The sequence below is a fragment of the Pseudophryne corroboree genome, chromosome 2 (genome assembly GCF_028390025.1).
Source record: "Pseudophryne corroboree isolate aPseCor3 chromosome 2, aPseCor3.hap2, whole genome shotgun sequence".
Taxonomy (NCBI): domain Eukaryota; kingdom Metazoa; phylum Chordata; class Amphibia; order Anura; family Myobatrachidae; genus Pseudophryne; species Pseudophryne corroboree.
In genome coordinates, this window is record NC_086445.1 from 114782254 (window position 1) to 114798610 (window position 16357).

Genomic DNA, 16357 nt, shown 5'->3' on the forward strand with positions numbered 1-16357 from the left:
CTGGGCAATTATGCAGATTTCCAGAGGCAGTGGATTGGTGGAACTGGAACATGTGATTGGATCCAACATGGCTGCGCCCATGTTAGAACTTGGAGGGAAAGCTGGTTTGGGAAACCATGTGGAAAACATAGCAGTAATGGCGGCGCCGGCCGCAGAGGACAGGAGACGCCAGATTGACAAGTGTATGCTGAGACACGTGAATGACAGCGGAGGCCGCTGCAGACATGAAGCACCACTCTGACAACCTGCAAATATAACACAGGAGCGGCGGCGGCCGCGGAGGACGGGAGACGCCATGCAGGATTCAAACATGGCGCCGCTGTGACAGCGTCTCAGAGTGACAGGAGGGATATGCAGAGTGTAGACACAGATGAGATCCGGACTTGGAAAGCTGAGCCAGTCTCAGACGACATCTAAACGGCAGGTAATGGCGTCCAGATACCCGGATCGGGACAGACTAGCTGATGGTCCTTGATGGCGATCCAATGCTGACAGGAGTCATCTATTTCATACAGACACCTCCTACAGCATTTGAATGTTAGTTGTAAGATATTGCACAGCTGCATCCTTGCAACTGTGCAATACCAACCAGATCGGAATCAGGCCATAGTCACTGGTCCTTTCAATGCTGACACCGGAAAGGGAGTACAGTGATCTGTGTCAGGTCCTTTTGTTGCTACAGTATATTACTTTTAATCTGTCAGATACTGGACACCTGTCACATCAAGGATCTACATCTAGACATTACTGTCTCGACAGTTCCTGACGTGTGTCTTTGGTCTTTTTGGTTACAGTTCTAGTTTCAGGCTTAAATCCAAATCCCAATGGAAGCCCAGTGGCAGTGTCTGAAACTTAGTAATTACCAGGCAGTCGGTATCATCAGCTGTTCACTATTGCTTTGTATGACATTAATGACATTAGGAGGAGGCAATATCAGACATAGTGATGGGGCACTCCTGCCAGGGAGATGGAGTACACCTTCATGAGTTAGAGCAGTCATTCCCAACCACGGTCCTCAAGGCACACTAACAGTGCAGGTTTTAGTGATATCCAGGCTGCAGCACAGATGATTAATTAAAATAACTGGGCTACTAATTAAGCATGGATATCACTAAAACCTGCACTGTTCGTGTGCCTTGAGGATCGTGGTTGGGAATGTCTGAGTTAGAGTATGGAGTACTTCTGCCAGAGTGACAGAGAATTCCTGGCAGAGATAGAGTATTCCTGTCAGAGTAATGGAGTACACCTGGTAGAGTTATCGAGTACTCTTGTCAGATGATGGTATATTGCAGTCAGGGAGATTGAATACTCCTGTTGGAGTGATGGAGTATTCTTTAAAGAGTCCTGGACTACACCTGCTAGAATGATGAAGAATGCCTGGCTTCGTAATGGTGTACTCCTGCTAGAACGATGAACTAGATTTGGCTACCTGGTAGAGTGATAATCTGTTCCTGCCAGAGAGATGGAGTGCTCCTTCCAGAGTAATGGAATACTCCTGCCAGAAAGTTGTAGATCTCTGTCAAAATAATGGATCATTTTTGCCAGAGAGATAGACTACTCTTGCCAAAGAGACTGCTTGCTCCTGTGAGAGTGATGGAGTATTCCTGCCAGTGTTGTAGTATTCCTGCCAGATATGTTGAGTACTCTTGTCAGAGTGATGGTGTACTCCTGCCAGAGAAATGGATTACAACTTTCAGAGTGATGGAGTATTTTAATGCATAGAGATGGAGCACTCCCACCTCCCGCTACAGTCGTGGAGTACAAACACCAGATTCATGGATTATTTCTGTAAGAGAAATTGAATATTCCCACAAAGAGATAGATTACTCCTGTCAGAGTGATGGACCAGAGTGATGGAGTACTTTCACCAGAGTGATGTAATACTCGTGCCAGATAGACAGAGTACTCCTGCTACAGTGATGGAATACTGGAGTACTCCCACCAGAGAGCTGCAGTACTCCTGCCAGAGTGAGGAAGTACTCCTGCCATAAAGATAGCGACTACTGTTAGCATATGAAGTACTCCTGTCAGGGATGGAGGACACCTGCCACTGAAATGGAGTACTCTTTTTAGAATGGCGAACACTCCTTCCACAAATATGAAGTAATTAGCTGAAGTACCCGTTGCCCAGGTTTAAATTTTCCAGTTAATAAGTTATCAATGAGTGGGATGTAACTGTCAACATATTAAAAATAATTAGTAGCTTAGCAGCTCTTCCAACACCCCATGAGGTGGCTGCCCAGTGTCGTTTTTGATGTTTCGCCAATAGCCCTAGTCTCCAGCTTTTCTTTCTGTTCAAGTTTTATAATCACTATTCCATTGCAGGATGGGTTTAAAGTTTTCCTTTTGTTATAAGTGTTGCTTTTCCAAGGTTTTGGGTACTCAACATTTTGTGTTCTTTAAGTTCATTGATTATGGTTATTTCAGGTAATTGAATAATGGTTATTTCTGTCAGTTTTTCCAGTTACTTAAAGTTTTCATCCATATACAGTACATCCAGTGTTAGGTCCAGAACAGGCTCCCTGTGTCAAATTTCTGTCCAGCATACACCAACGGGAAGTCCGACTGGGCCCCCAACCCCCTAGTATGTCTTCTGAGATCCAATATTACCACTTTGTGAAGTTTTCTTCCAAATCCATCCAATGGAAGGCCCAGAACAGACTTCCTGGGTCTAAGTTCTGGCTGGCGCATTCCGCTTTGAGGTCTGACCGGGACCCTAACCCCTCTAAAACCTTGCTACGATCCAACTAGACCCCCTCATGTTGAATTCATCCCATTCAGTGCAGGGCTGTCTGAATGCATAACTGGATAGACAAACAGACAACAGAATTATATATATATATATATATATATATATATATATATATATATATATATATATATATATATATAGGTCGAAGTGGGCCGGTATGCGGCGGTATGATTCCGGCACTTCTTCCACTGAACCCGAAAGTCTTTTTTTTTTTATTAAATAAAAGTGTGTGCAGCAGGAGGCGAGGGAAGGGGCCAGCCTGCTGCACAGGCTGCTCCCATCCCTGCCAGCCCAACTAGGCGGTGTGTAGAGCACAAGAGAATGCTGCTTATCTTAAATATGGAGAGTCAAACGAGGTACACCCAACACGTTTCGTCCACAAGACGTCTTGTCGCTGAAACGCATTAGTGGTACCTCGTTTGACTCTCCACTTTCCAAGAAGACTGACGTTTTTGGAATTATGGAGACATAATGTTTTTGAATATAAATCGTAAAGCAGGTGGTGTATTAGAGCAAAAGAGTGCAAGAGACCAACCATGCAGTTTCTGAAATATTATGACAAAATGTTACTGGATTTCATAAGCACTCATTCCTAACTCTGCTAAGTACTGTTTGGTATACTATATCTGGCTTCCATGAGGTAGTTATCCATTATTTCAGCTTCCATTGACCTTTTTGAAAGCAGTAGAAGTTATCGATTCTTTTTTTAATTTTTATTTTCCCCTATTTTTAATTTTCTCCTGCATAGCCCAGTAAAATGTTGCAGTGTTAAGTATTGACTTGTGCCTTCTGGGGGTCCACTTCTTCACCAAACCCAGCCAAATCTCATCCTAACCCTCTGTTCCACATTCTCTATGTACCCCTTTTGTGTCACCCATTTCTGTCTACCCCTCTCCTTTAGATTGTAAGCTCTCTCGAGCAGGGCCCTCTTCCCTCATGTACTTATCCTTTATCTTACTTTAATAATCGTCAACTGTACCACATCCAGCAGTCTTCTGCCACCTGATACTTATTCCAGTGTCATCTGCTGATGTATGTGTATTTACCCTTTACTTGTCCTCCTATACTGTCATCAACTGTAAATTGCTGTTTTCCTGTTTGATTATTTATGTACTCTGTAATTGGGCGCTGCAGAACCCTTGTGGCGCCATATAAATAAAGGATAATAATAATAATAATAATAATAATAATATAGGGTGTATAATCCCCAGGTGTATCTCACACATCACACAGTACAGTGTATAGGGTGTATAATCCTCATATGTATCTCACACATCGCTCAGTACAGATTACAGGATGTATAATCACCAGGTGTATAACACACGTCGCACAGTACAGTATACATACTGGTCACAACAATGCAGCAGATATTGAGCACTGATCAGGATACTAGAAGTGACACAGAGCTGCAAGATACAGCAATGGCCTACTGTACTGTACTATATATATATACTGCTGGTCACCAAAATGCTGAACTGTCCTACTATATACTGCTCACAATAATGCAGCACAGATATGGAATGGATACTTGCAGTGACATAGAGCTGCAAGATACAGCAATGGTCTACTGTACACAACTATATACTGTTGGCTCACCAAAATGCTGCACTGTAATACTATATATACTGCTCACAAAAATGCAGCACAGATATGGAATGGATACTTGCAGTGACACAGAGCTGCAAGATACAGCAATGGCCTACTGTACACAACTATATACTGTTGGTCACCAAAATGCTTCACTGTAATACTATATATACTGCTCACAAAAATGCTGCACAGATATGGAATGGATACTTGCAGTGACACAGTGCTGCAAGATACAGCAATGGCCTACTGTACTGTACTACTATAAGTATAATTATATACTGGTAGTCCCCAGTTCCCACAATAAAGCACACTGAACACAGATATTTGCAGCACACTGAGCACAGATATGGAGCGTTTTCAGGCAGAGAATGTAGATATTTTCAGCACACTGAGCACAGATATTTTCAGCACACTGAGCACAGATATTTACAGCACACTGAGCACAGATATTTGCAGCACACTGAGCACAGATTACGGAGCTTTTCAGGGAGAGAACGCAACCACGTCCTCTCCATTCAATCTCCAATGCACGAGTGAAAATGATGGCGATGCACGGCTCATTATATAGAATACGAATCTCGCGATAATCCGACAGCGGGATGATGACGTTCGGGTTAACCGAGCAAGGTGGGAAGATCCGAGGCTGCCTCGGAACCGTGTAAAATAGGTGAAGTTCGGGGGGGTTCGGATCTCGGAGAACCGAACCCGCTCATCTCTACCTCCAGCTGGACCTTTTTGGCAGGTACAGTTCTTTTTTTATGGTCTGTACCGATTTTTGGCTCTCCAAACGTCCATTGAAAGTATAGGAAAAGGGGCGCGGCCACGCCTCTTTACCCGTGACCATGCCTACTTTTCTAATTTGTAGCGATTTTTATGTGTAAATTGTTGGAGGGTATGTTGCTGCAGATGCAGTGGGCCTATTCTGGAGTGTGGACCTGGAGTTGCAGCTCCATCAGCCCCATTGTTAATCCTGCTCTGGGAACACACAGCAGCCAAAGGGCAGAGCCTCCCATTGGATGTAACCTGTGTTGGAGGGCATTTCTCGCCCAATCAGCTGTGGACTGGGTGTGATAGACCTACTGCTAACCCACGGGTTCTCAAACTCGGTCCTCAGGACCCCACACAGTGCATGTTTTGCAGGTCTCCTCACAGAATCGCAAGTGAAATAATTGGTTCCACCTGTGGACCTTTTAAAATGTGTCAGTGAGTAATTAATACACCTGTGCACCTGCTGGGTCACCTGCAAAACATGCACTGAGGACCGAGTTTGAGAACCTATGTGCTAACCCAATGAGAGCTCCTAGCCACGCCCAGCGTTAGACACACAGGCACAGAGTCCCAGCTCAGATCGTAAAGTTTGGGTCTCTGAGACCCAAACTCAATCATCTCTAATATATATATTAGCTATATGGCCCTGGCTCCGAAAGGGGTGGATTTTTTTAGTTTAAACCCCACCAGAATTTTAAGTTGGAAAATGATAATGATAATGTAGGAGCCTCTGAAGAACACATATACATGCATACACATAAACATATTTTCACTATATATATATATATATATATATATATATACATACATATACACACTGTATAATGTCAAGTACTGCAAGGGAGGTGGAGTACTCTTACCAGAGTGATGGAATACTCCTTCCAGAGTGATGGAGAATTTCTGCTACAGTGGTAGAGTACTAAGGCCAGAGTAATGCAATACTTCTGCTAGAGACATGAAGTGGACTGCCAGAGTGATGGCATACACTTGCTAGAGTGATGGAGTACTTCTGCCAGAGTGATGGAGTACTTCTGCTTTGGAGAGGGAGTACTTCTCCAGAGTGATGGAGGACTCCTATCAGAGAAATGACGAACTCCTACCAGAGAGATAGAGTATTCCTACCACAGTGATGGAGTACTCTTACCAGAGAGTTCAAGTATTTCTGCCAGAGAGATAGCGTACTGCTGCCAGTGATGGAGTTCTGCAAAAGAGATGGGGGACATTTGCCTGAATAATGGAGTACTCCTGCCAGAGAGATGTAGCACTTCTGTCAGAGTGTTGGTGTACTCCTGCCAGAGTCACAGTCAGAGTAAGCACTACTGACCTGATTGTGTTGTGTGGAAGAAGTGGATACCTGTTAACTGCCATAGGAGGAGATACCATTGAGCTATCAAGGTATCCAGTCAAACTAATGGCGTACTCTATGTAGTTGTTAAATCAAGGTCTGAATCCTTCGCTTTCACGAGACACAATCCTTGTCCATCTTGAAGTGTATGTACACTTGTGTGTCTACAGTGTAGTTATAGAACAGATTTAGCACACACTGGTTGAGGTTACTGGGCTGTCTGTCATAAATTAGAGCAGGCTAAAAGCAAAGAAAACTTGAAGCTGTGATAATTTTGACAATAAGTGAATATTTCTGCCATTATCCTGTTTCTGTTATGACATATTTTAATAATTACTTGTTTTATTCTCACCCAGCATATGGACAAGGGGGGTAATTCCAAGTTGATCGCAGCAGGACATTTTTTTAGCATTTGGGCAAAACCATGTGCACTGCAGGGGAGGCAGATATAACATGTGCAGAGAGAGATAGATTTGGGTGGGGTGAGTTCAATCTGCAATCTAAATTGCAGTGTAAAAATAAAGCAGCCAGTATTTACCCTGCACAGAAACAAAATAACCCACCTAAATCTAACTCTCTCTGCAAATTTTATATCTGCCCCCCCCCCCCCCTGCAGTGCACATGGTTTTGCCCAACTGCTAAAAAATTTCCTGCTGCGATCAACTTGGAATTACCCCCAAGAATCCTTTATTTTTCTCCAACCTTTCTAATATTCTGAATGTCCACATTGTCCTTTCTGCAGACCATATATAACTCCATGCGTAATAACACTCCATGTGTAATCGTGAAAGGATCTGGGCGTATTTCTAACGTTATCGCAGATGTGGCAGATCTTGGTCCTTCCAAAATTACCACTTCCCTCATCAAGGAGAAGCTGCAGACTTACTTCCAGGAGTTGTTTGATGAAACTAAGATTATCATGTGGACCAAGCAAGTGAGTCACAAACTTCTTTTATTTTCATTCTATATATTTTATAATGACAGCATGTACACACCCAACCTAATATCAGTGGCATCACTTACCTTTCTGACACCCGTTACAGCAGCATGAATCCTAAGGGGGCTTGGCCTTGCTGTAAAGGGATGTGGCTTCATGAGATGGCCGTTAGTGTCTCGGCCCCCATTTCTGTCACTCTGGGGGTTTGGTTGATGCTGGGCTGCTCACGGAAACTGCTATGGCTGCAGTGCTGGTTCCTACACCATGACAGGAGTCAGTACAGCACCCAGATTCTGTCACTGAGCAAGAGCCAGCATTTTGTTGCCACCACTCGATGGGTGACACCCAGGTGCAGCCTGCACCCCCCTAGTTTCGCCACTGCCTAATATATGATGCAGCCTCTAGCCCAATACATACAGCAGCCCCTTCATAACGAAACTAAAACCCTATACCTAATATACAGTGCAGTGATGCTTGAAAGTTTGTGAACCCATCAGAATTTTAAATTTTTCTGCTGAAGTTTGGCCTAAAACCATCTCAGATTTTCACACAAGTCCTAAAAGCAGATGAGAACCAAATCAAACAAATGAGACAAAAAAAATAGACATGCTCATTTTCTTTTATTGAGAAAAATTATCCAATGTCACATATCTGTGAGTTGAAAAAGTATGTTAACCTTTGCTTTCGGTATCTGCTATGACCCCCTGTGCAGCAATAACTGCATGTAAACGTTTCCGGTAATTGTTGATTAGTCCTGAACATCGGCTTGGAAGAATTTTACTCTATTCCTCCGTACAAAACAGCTTCAACTCTGTTATGTTGGTGGTTTCCTCCCATGAACTGCTCGCATCAGGTCCGGACTTTGACAGGGCCATTCCAAAACTTTAAATGTATTCTTCTTTAACTATTCTTTGGTCGAATGCCTTGTGTGCTTTGGGTCGTTGTCTTGCTGCATAACCCACGTTCTCTTGATTTGCAGCTCATGGACAGATGTCCTGACATTTTCCTTTAGAATATTTGGTATAATTCAGAATTCATTGTCCCATTAATGATGGCAAGTTGTCCTGGGCCAGATGCAGCAAAACACGCCCAAACCATGGTCTCACCACCACCATTGTGGTATGAGGTTTTTATGCTGGAATGCAGTGTTCTCCAAACATAATGCTTCTCATTTAATCCAAAAAGCTAAATTTTGGACTCATCTGTCAACAAAACATTGTTCCAATAGCCTTCTAGTTTGTCCAGGTGATCTTTAGCAAACTGCAGACGGGCAGCAATGTTCTTTTTGGAGAGCAGCAGCTTTCACCTTGCAATCCTACCATGCACACAATTGTTGTTCTGTGTCTTCTTGATGCTGGACTCATGAACATTAAAATTTGCTAATGTGAGAAAGGCCTACAGTTGCTTAGCAGTTATCATTGGTTCCTTTATGACTTTAGACGCCTTGCTTTTGGTGTGATCTTAGTTGGTCGACCACTCCTGGGGATGGTAATAATGGTCTGGAATTTCCTTCTTTTGTATACAATCTGTATGACTGTGGAGGAGTCCAAACTCTTTAAGGGGGATACTCACGGAGCGATCGCTGCTTAAAATCTAAGCAATCTGACTAGAATGCTTAGATTTTAAGCATAATCTCTCCGTGTGTACCCCCTACAGCGATAGCGAGGCGCAGCCCCGCGCATCACTATCGCTGGTGCTAGATTGGCCTGCAGGCTCAATCTAGCAGGTCGCTCATTTCACCCGTTGGGTGAAATGAGGGGGCCCCCCTTCCTGTCTCCCCCGCACGCTCAGCACACATCGCGCTGTGCTGAGCGGGGGGAGAGATGTGTGCTGAGCGGTTCGCTCAGCACACATCTCTCCCCAAATCGGGTCGAGATGAATACGGCCCTTTAGAGATGGTTTTGTAATCTTTTCCAGCCTGATAAGCATCAACAACTCTTCTTCTGAGGTCCTCAGAAATCTCCTTTGTTCGTGGCATGATACACTTCCACAAACATGTGTTGTGAACATCAGGCTTTGATAGATCTCTGTTCTTTTAAAAAGACAGGTTGTCCACTCACAAATAATTGTTATCCCATAGATTGAAAATACTTGACTCTAATGTCACCTTCAAAATATCGGAGTAATGCATCAGTAGAGTAAAGGGGCAGTAGGTGCAGTCCATAGAAGCTGGGGGAATTGCGCTTGCGCAGTCATACTGCAGCGTCTGCATTGGTGCCGGCTCCTGCCCTGGCCCAAGGCTCCATGTCTCCTTTCTTTCCTGGGCTGGGGATAGTGGTACTTCAGGTGCTAATATAAATAGCCTCCGATACTGCAGGAACATGAATAAGGGCAGATTGGCCAATGAGACAGTGTGAAGTTAGAAAGAACTGCAGACTAGAAGCAGGAAGGAAGCAGAGTATTAGTGCACACTCTGGGCAACCTAGGAACTGAACTGGAAACCATGAACTCGATAGATTCAGGCAGTGGTTAAAGATGCAGCATGAGCTAGACTAGACTCAGGTAACGTGAACTGATGATTTGGCACTGAGTGCTCAGTGAAGCTGAGTAATAAACAGGTGCAGCTCATTAGCCAATTGCCTCCAGCTGCAAAGAGACAAACCATGGAGTTCTAGAGCACCAGCAGACGTGATACTGCAGGACTCAAGACTGGGATAGCACCACCACTGGAGGAAGAGTAGTACTGCCACAAATCATAACACGTGCCTGCATTTTGCCACCACTCCGTTTCATCGATTGAACAGTGCCCGACTGTAAATCACTTTGTGAATAAATCCTCTATGTGACCATAGTCACAAGACCATCACTACATATGCACAGTATTATTTAGACTTTGCCTCTAATGGCTCAACTATCAGGTTTGCATACTTTTTTAAATCAGACTCTTTGTCCTCCTGCTGTTGCTGCTTTGATTATCTCAATGAGGGTGGTTGCCCTGTTACTCCACTAGTAGAAAGTCTCCACCAGCAGAAAGTAACATCCCAGGACTACAATATGTCCATCTGGAGACAGAAAGTTCTGCTAAATGTCACAGCTTATAATATTTTCCTTCAATTTATGTCCCACAGATACAGGCTATTGTCCAAATGGATTATCTGCTGACCATCCTCGGGGAAGAGAGAGTTGGAGAACAAGGCATGGATGTAGCCATTCTGCAAGCATTGCTGAAAGGTCAGCTGGTGGGGTGGGGGGGGGAGGGGTTATAGATGATATTCCAGAAGATTATCATAACTAAGGAATAGCATTGGTGCATTTGTAGTGGGTTCAGGACGTTTGGTGCACATGCATCTTGCCTCCCACGCAGTGGGAGATGCCTGGCGTGAGTGAGCTCACAGGTCCCGTGCAACTCTGTTTTGCGTCAGGTGTCTATTTTTGCCAAAAATGTGTCATATTCGCATCGCTATATGAATAGGACGCACAAGCAGACTCTGCTGATTACAACGATGTGAGGCATGCCTATATTCTGTGTGCGTCTATGGCTGTAGCTGCATACGAAATGGTACATTCCTTGGAAAACACTGTAATGTGGCATTACGTATGCATATACAACCTCGGTCGCACACAGAATATTTATTCATTACCAGATATTTATGTAGCGCACACATATTCCGCAGTGCTTTACAGAGAATATTTTGCCCATTTTAATCTGTATTCCCTAGCACATTTTACATTTTGTCAGGAGCCAATTAACCTACCAGTGTAGGTGGTCATTCCGAGTTGTTCGCTCGTTGCCATTTTTAGCAAAGCAGCGATTAGGTGTAAAATGCGCATGAGCATGGTACGCAGCGCCCATGCGCTAAGTTATTTATCACAAAACAGTAGATTTACACAAGCTTGAGCAACGTTTTATCATCACTCAAGTGATCGTAGTGTGATTGACAGGAAGTGGGTGTTTCTGGGTGGAAACTGGCCGTTTTCAGGGAGTGTGCTAAAAAACGCAGACGTGCCAGGTAAAAACGCAGGAGTGGCTGGGGAAACGGTGGAGTGGCTGGCTGAACGCAGGGCCTGTTTGTGACGTCAAACCAGGAACTAAACAGACTGAGGTGATCGCAGTCTAGGAGTAGGTCTGGAGCTACTCAGAAACTGCAGGGAATTATTTAGTAGCAGTTCTGCTAACCTTTTGTTCGCTATTCTGCTAAGCTAAGATACACTCCCAGAGGGCGGCGGCCTAGTGTTTGCAATGCTACTAAAAGCAGCTAGCGAGCGAACAACTCGGAATGAGGGCCATAGTTTTAGATTGTGGGAGGAAACCCACGCAAGTATGGGGGAATATACAAACTCCACACCGTTAGGGCCATTGTGGGAATCAAACCCATGACCTCAATGCTGTGAGGCAGTAATACTAACCATTACACCATCCATACTATAGACATGCCGCAGAGCATTTTAATCAGCATAGATGCTTGTGTGTCCTGTTCACATAATTTTGTGAATAGTGATGTGTGGCCTGGCTGCCTTACGAGGAGGACGCTACCTATCTGGGCTCTGGACTGAGATCTGCTTCTATGGCTTCCTCAACAGCACAGTAGACTCACTAGTGCTCTCCTCTGATTTCACTTGACTCCTGGTCGCCCTCTGATTGCGGAGACCCAGCTGCGGAACCAGGGGACCCACTTGTGGGTCCTTGCAGGTTGCGGCCGTGGGTCCTTGCAGGTTGCGGCCTGTGTTTTTTGCAAGAGCTGGGGACCTGAGTACAGCGCTGCCCCAGGCAGAAGTCGTGGCAGATGTGGACCGTGGTGACTGCGCTCTGTTCCCCCGCAGTGACCTGGCCTGCTCCCCTCCTGTACCCCTTGTCTCACCAACGAACGGTGGAGCACCTGCTGAGGGGCAGACTGAGCCACAATGTGACCCGGATTTCAACGCCTCTCTCCCTGTACCTGGGACTCCTTCTCTCCCCGGCCTGGATTGAAGACATGGCTCCTTCCCGTCGCCCTCACAAAAGGGTTCTCCCCTGGTCCCCTGTGAACCCTCTCCAGATGGTCTCATGACCTCTGCCATACACAACTCTGGCGGCTGGCAGCCCTGGGCTCCGGGAACCCTCTAACAGGTACGCTCCATGCTGGTGCTTGAAAGTGGTGGCCATCTTTCCTGCAGCTGTGTGTAAGGTGATACGCCAGCCTCAGGGCCCACGAGAGGCCACCCCTGAGGGGTTGTTGCTACAGTGTGGATAGCTGCTTGGCGACTTGGGGTAGGTGGCTAGGGGTGAGTGCTGCTGGTGAGGGGCCTCTCCCTCTCCTCTCTGCTACATGAACCCCAGCTATTTCCACTGAGGTTCTGTCCACATACATTACACCTAATTACCTCTGCCATGCTGGAAATATAGGGGTTGTGCCACTACTTTATTTCACTGACTTTGGTGAGCTCTCTGCTCAGAGCCTATTTTGCTATATACTCTCCATAACAGTCACACCAGTCCCTATACAGGGGCTCCCTCTTGTGGTCATTATTGTGAAATTCAGGTGTCCTGCATTATTACTCAACTCCTATTGGTTTCCACCACATATTTGACTACCATACATTCTTGTTTCAGCTTGGAATGGCCCCCTGAAACAATGGTTGCTCACTTATTACCTTCCTTCATTGTTTTGACAGAGACTTGATTTCTAGATGGCTCCCCAGACTCTTTTATGTCACCCTACACCTACTCACCTTTGCAGAACTTTATATTATAGCCAACTTCTGTCAACTGGATATTTATACCTGGAGGAAGCGACCTGCGCTTAACCTTTAGCATAGCTCCACACTTATATTGCCATGTGATGTGCTGGGTTCATAATGTTTGTCTAGCATTTGGCCACTGGGGGCCTGTGTTCATTGCCATTTCACTCTATATAGCACACTTCCAATGTGACATCTCTGATCTGATGATCTTTCCTACTGACCTGCTCTGACACAGCCGTGGTATGGGAAAGATTGGGAAATCTGCAAAGAGGAAGAAGAACAAACCTTTTTCCAAACCTGAGACCCCTCAAGCTGATTTGAGATCTTTCCTTCTCCTTAATCTGTCAACACTGAGCCCTGCTCCTGCCATGTTAGATTCCTCCCCAACCCTGTCTGCTCCTTCCAGTCCTGCTATGATGACGGACTCTCCTCTTCATCCATCCAATATGATGGGAAAGAGCTTACAAGAAATTTTAACATACGTTAAGACATTACCTACTAACCAAGACCTTCAGTCATCCATCAGACAGATTGCTTCTGTGAATCTAGATTTGACCATGCTTTCTGAGCAGCTAACAGACTTGGAAGCTGGTTATGAATCCATTGACTCTGTTTTCTCTAAACTGACCGATATCCTAGCTCTTCAAACAACGGAATTACGCACCATGAAAGCTCAGATGACTTGGATAACAGGCGGAGAAGAAATAATATCAGGGTCAGAGGCCTCCCTGAAGACGTGCAACCTCCTAATCTGATCCCTGCACTCACAAAAATCTTCAATGAGATCCTTGACGCTGATTCTGACAACAAAATCGTCTTTGACAGAGCTCATAGGGCTCTTTGGCCTAGAGGGTCCTCCCCAGACAAGCCGAGGGATGTAATCTGTAGATTACACTACCACTCCCAAAAGGAAAAGATAATGCAAAAGGTTCGGCAATTAGATGGCGTGGACTTCAATGGTTTCACTATCCAGATATATCAAGACTTAAAATGGCATACGTTGCAACAGTGCAGAGCATTATGATCTCTCACTGATGAATTGCGAAATCACCAAATAAAATACTGGTGGTGCTTCCCATTCAGTATGCAAGTGTCCTTCTCTGGAAAGCTGTATTTTTAACACTCACCATCAGATCTTCCATATTTTTGCATGACCTCAGGCCTGCCTTTGATAGTTATCCCAGATTGGATGGATCCACTGGCCCAATTGGAGTTTTTGAAGCTCTTGGAGAAAAAGTCCACATGGCAGAAAATCCAGCGGCCGAGACGTTGTTCTCAATCCATTGTTCTACTAGTTGTTGGAATGTTGGGTAACAGTTTTTTAATCCCACATTTTCAACTGCGGGTATCTCATTTGATGTTATACTCTCTTTCTCTAATTCTATCTGTCTTTTTCTCATTTTACATCCGTCTTTTTCAAACCCTCTCCCCCTCGTCCCCCAAGGGATCTTCTCTTGAGCTCATGTTAATTTACACATAAATGTTTACCCCGACTAAACTTGTAATCTCATCCATAGATGCTAGAGGACTCAATATTCCTGAGAAATGGTCCAAACTGTTACGTTCACTCTGGGCCGACAGGACTGACATAGCGATGATTCAGGAAACTCATTTTAAGACAAGCCCATGATCTCCTCTATGTGACCAGCACTTTCCCACTGGGTTTTATAGTAATAACCCAAATGGCAAATCGAAGGGTGTCGCTATTCCTTTCTCCCGGAGGCTCCTTTTATCTAATATTAAAGTACATGGGCTTATTCCCAGTAGACTTCTTTTGATCACTTGTTTAATTTTCCAGCAACCCTTTACTTTAATCAATTTTTACGTCCCAAATCAGGCGCAAATAACTTTCATTAAAAATGCACTGGATCTGATAGCTCCTTTAGCGAATTATATAATACTGCTGGGTGGGGACATCAACTGGACTCTTAATCCTACTATAGATATTTCTACTAATGCACCTAAATTTCTGGAAGCTTAATATTGCAGAGTTAGAAAAATTCTCCATGAGCACCAACTAGCCGATTCCTGGAGCGTTCTCTACCCATCTGAGAAAGATTTCACTTTCTTTTTCCACCCTCATAACAGTTACTCTCAGACTATCTTTTCTTAAGTCACAGACATCTCCATTTGCTAGCTGACGCTAAGATTGGGTCAATCATCCTGTCTGACCATGCCCCGTTTCTTTAACACTAGTCTTACCATTTCTTTCTTCTAAACAATGGATGTGGTGCCTTAATGAGACTGTTAAATTATGAACACTCTAAATCTGAGATCACCTCCACCTTGACAGATGACCTGACACATAATGATACTCCAGGCAGGTCTCAGATTACTACCCGGGAGGCCCACAAATGTGTTCTTGCGGGGTGTGTTTATCTGCGTAGGCACATTTCTTAAGAAACAACGATCTGCTCAGATCGCTGCTCTGCTTCAACAGATACGTAGCCTTGAATCCTCCCATAAAGCCTCTCTCTCTGCAGAGACTCACTTCAAATTAGCAGAAACACATACCGCTTTACATAAAATCCTCTCGGACAAGATTAAATTTTCTATGGCTAAATGTAGAAGTAAATTTTACTTATGTAAATTTTCAGAAACCTCTAAAATAGCTTCCTCATTTCAGAAATATTACCACTCTCTTTATAACTTATCAGACCCGTCCTCTTAAAAACTACTAACTCCATCTTCGCAAGACATCCTCAACTAACTTTCCTCGATCTCATTCCCTTCCATCCCACCAGAAGACAGAGATGCATTAGAGCAACCTTTTACTCTACATGAGGTTGAATCAGCAATTTCCACTTCTCCCCCTGGTAAAATTCCAGGCCCAGATGGGTTCACGATAGGTTATTATTAAACTTTTAAGGACATACTATGTCATATGACATAGTCTATGTTACTTAAGGCTTTTAATGAGGTTTCCAATGAATCCCATTTTTCTAGAAGCACACATCTCAGTAATTCATAAACCAGGTAAAGACCCTTCCTTATGCCCAAGATATTATTATTATTATTATTACCAGTTATTTATATAGCGCACACATATTCCGCAGCGCTTTACAGAGAATATTTGGTTATTCATATCAGTCCCTGCCCCAGTGGAGCTTACAATCTATATTCCCTACCACATGTACACGCACACATTCACGCTAGGGTTAATTTTGTTGAGAGCCAATTAACCTACCAGTATATTTTTGGATTGTGGGAGGAAACCGGAGTACCCGGAGGAAACCCACGCAAGTACGGGGAGACTATACAAACTCCACACAGTTAGGGCCATGGTGGGAATCGAACCCATGAC

The 16357-nt window shown here is 44.3% G+C and overlaps 1 protein-coding gene across 1 annotated transcript in view; it reads left to right on the forward strand.

Annotated features, from left to right (window-relative positions):
• Positions 1-16357, forward strand: part of LOC134990454 (transient receptor potential cation channel subfamily M member 2-like) — a 220330-nt gene that overhangs the window by 63135 nt on the left and 140838 nt on the right. Inside the window, exons 8-9 of the mRNA XM_063950688.1 lie at positions 7198-7389; positions 10461-10563. Of these exons, the coding sequence (XP_063806758.1) occupies positions 7198-7389; positions 10461-10563 (295 nt within the window). The remainder of the gene's footprint in view (positions 1-7197; positions 7390-10460; positions 10564-16357) is intronic.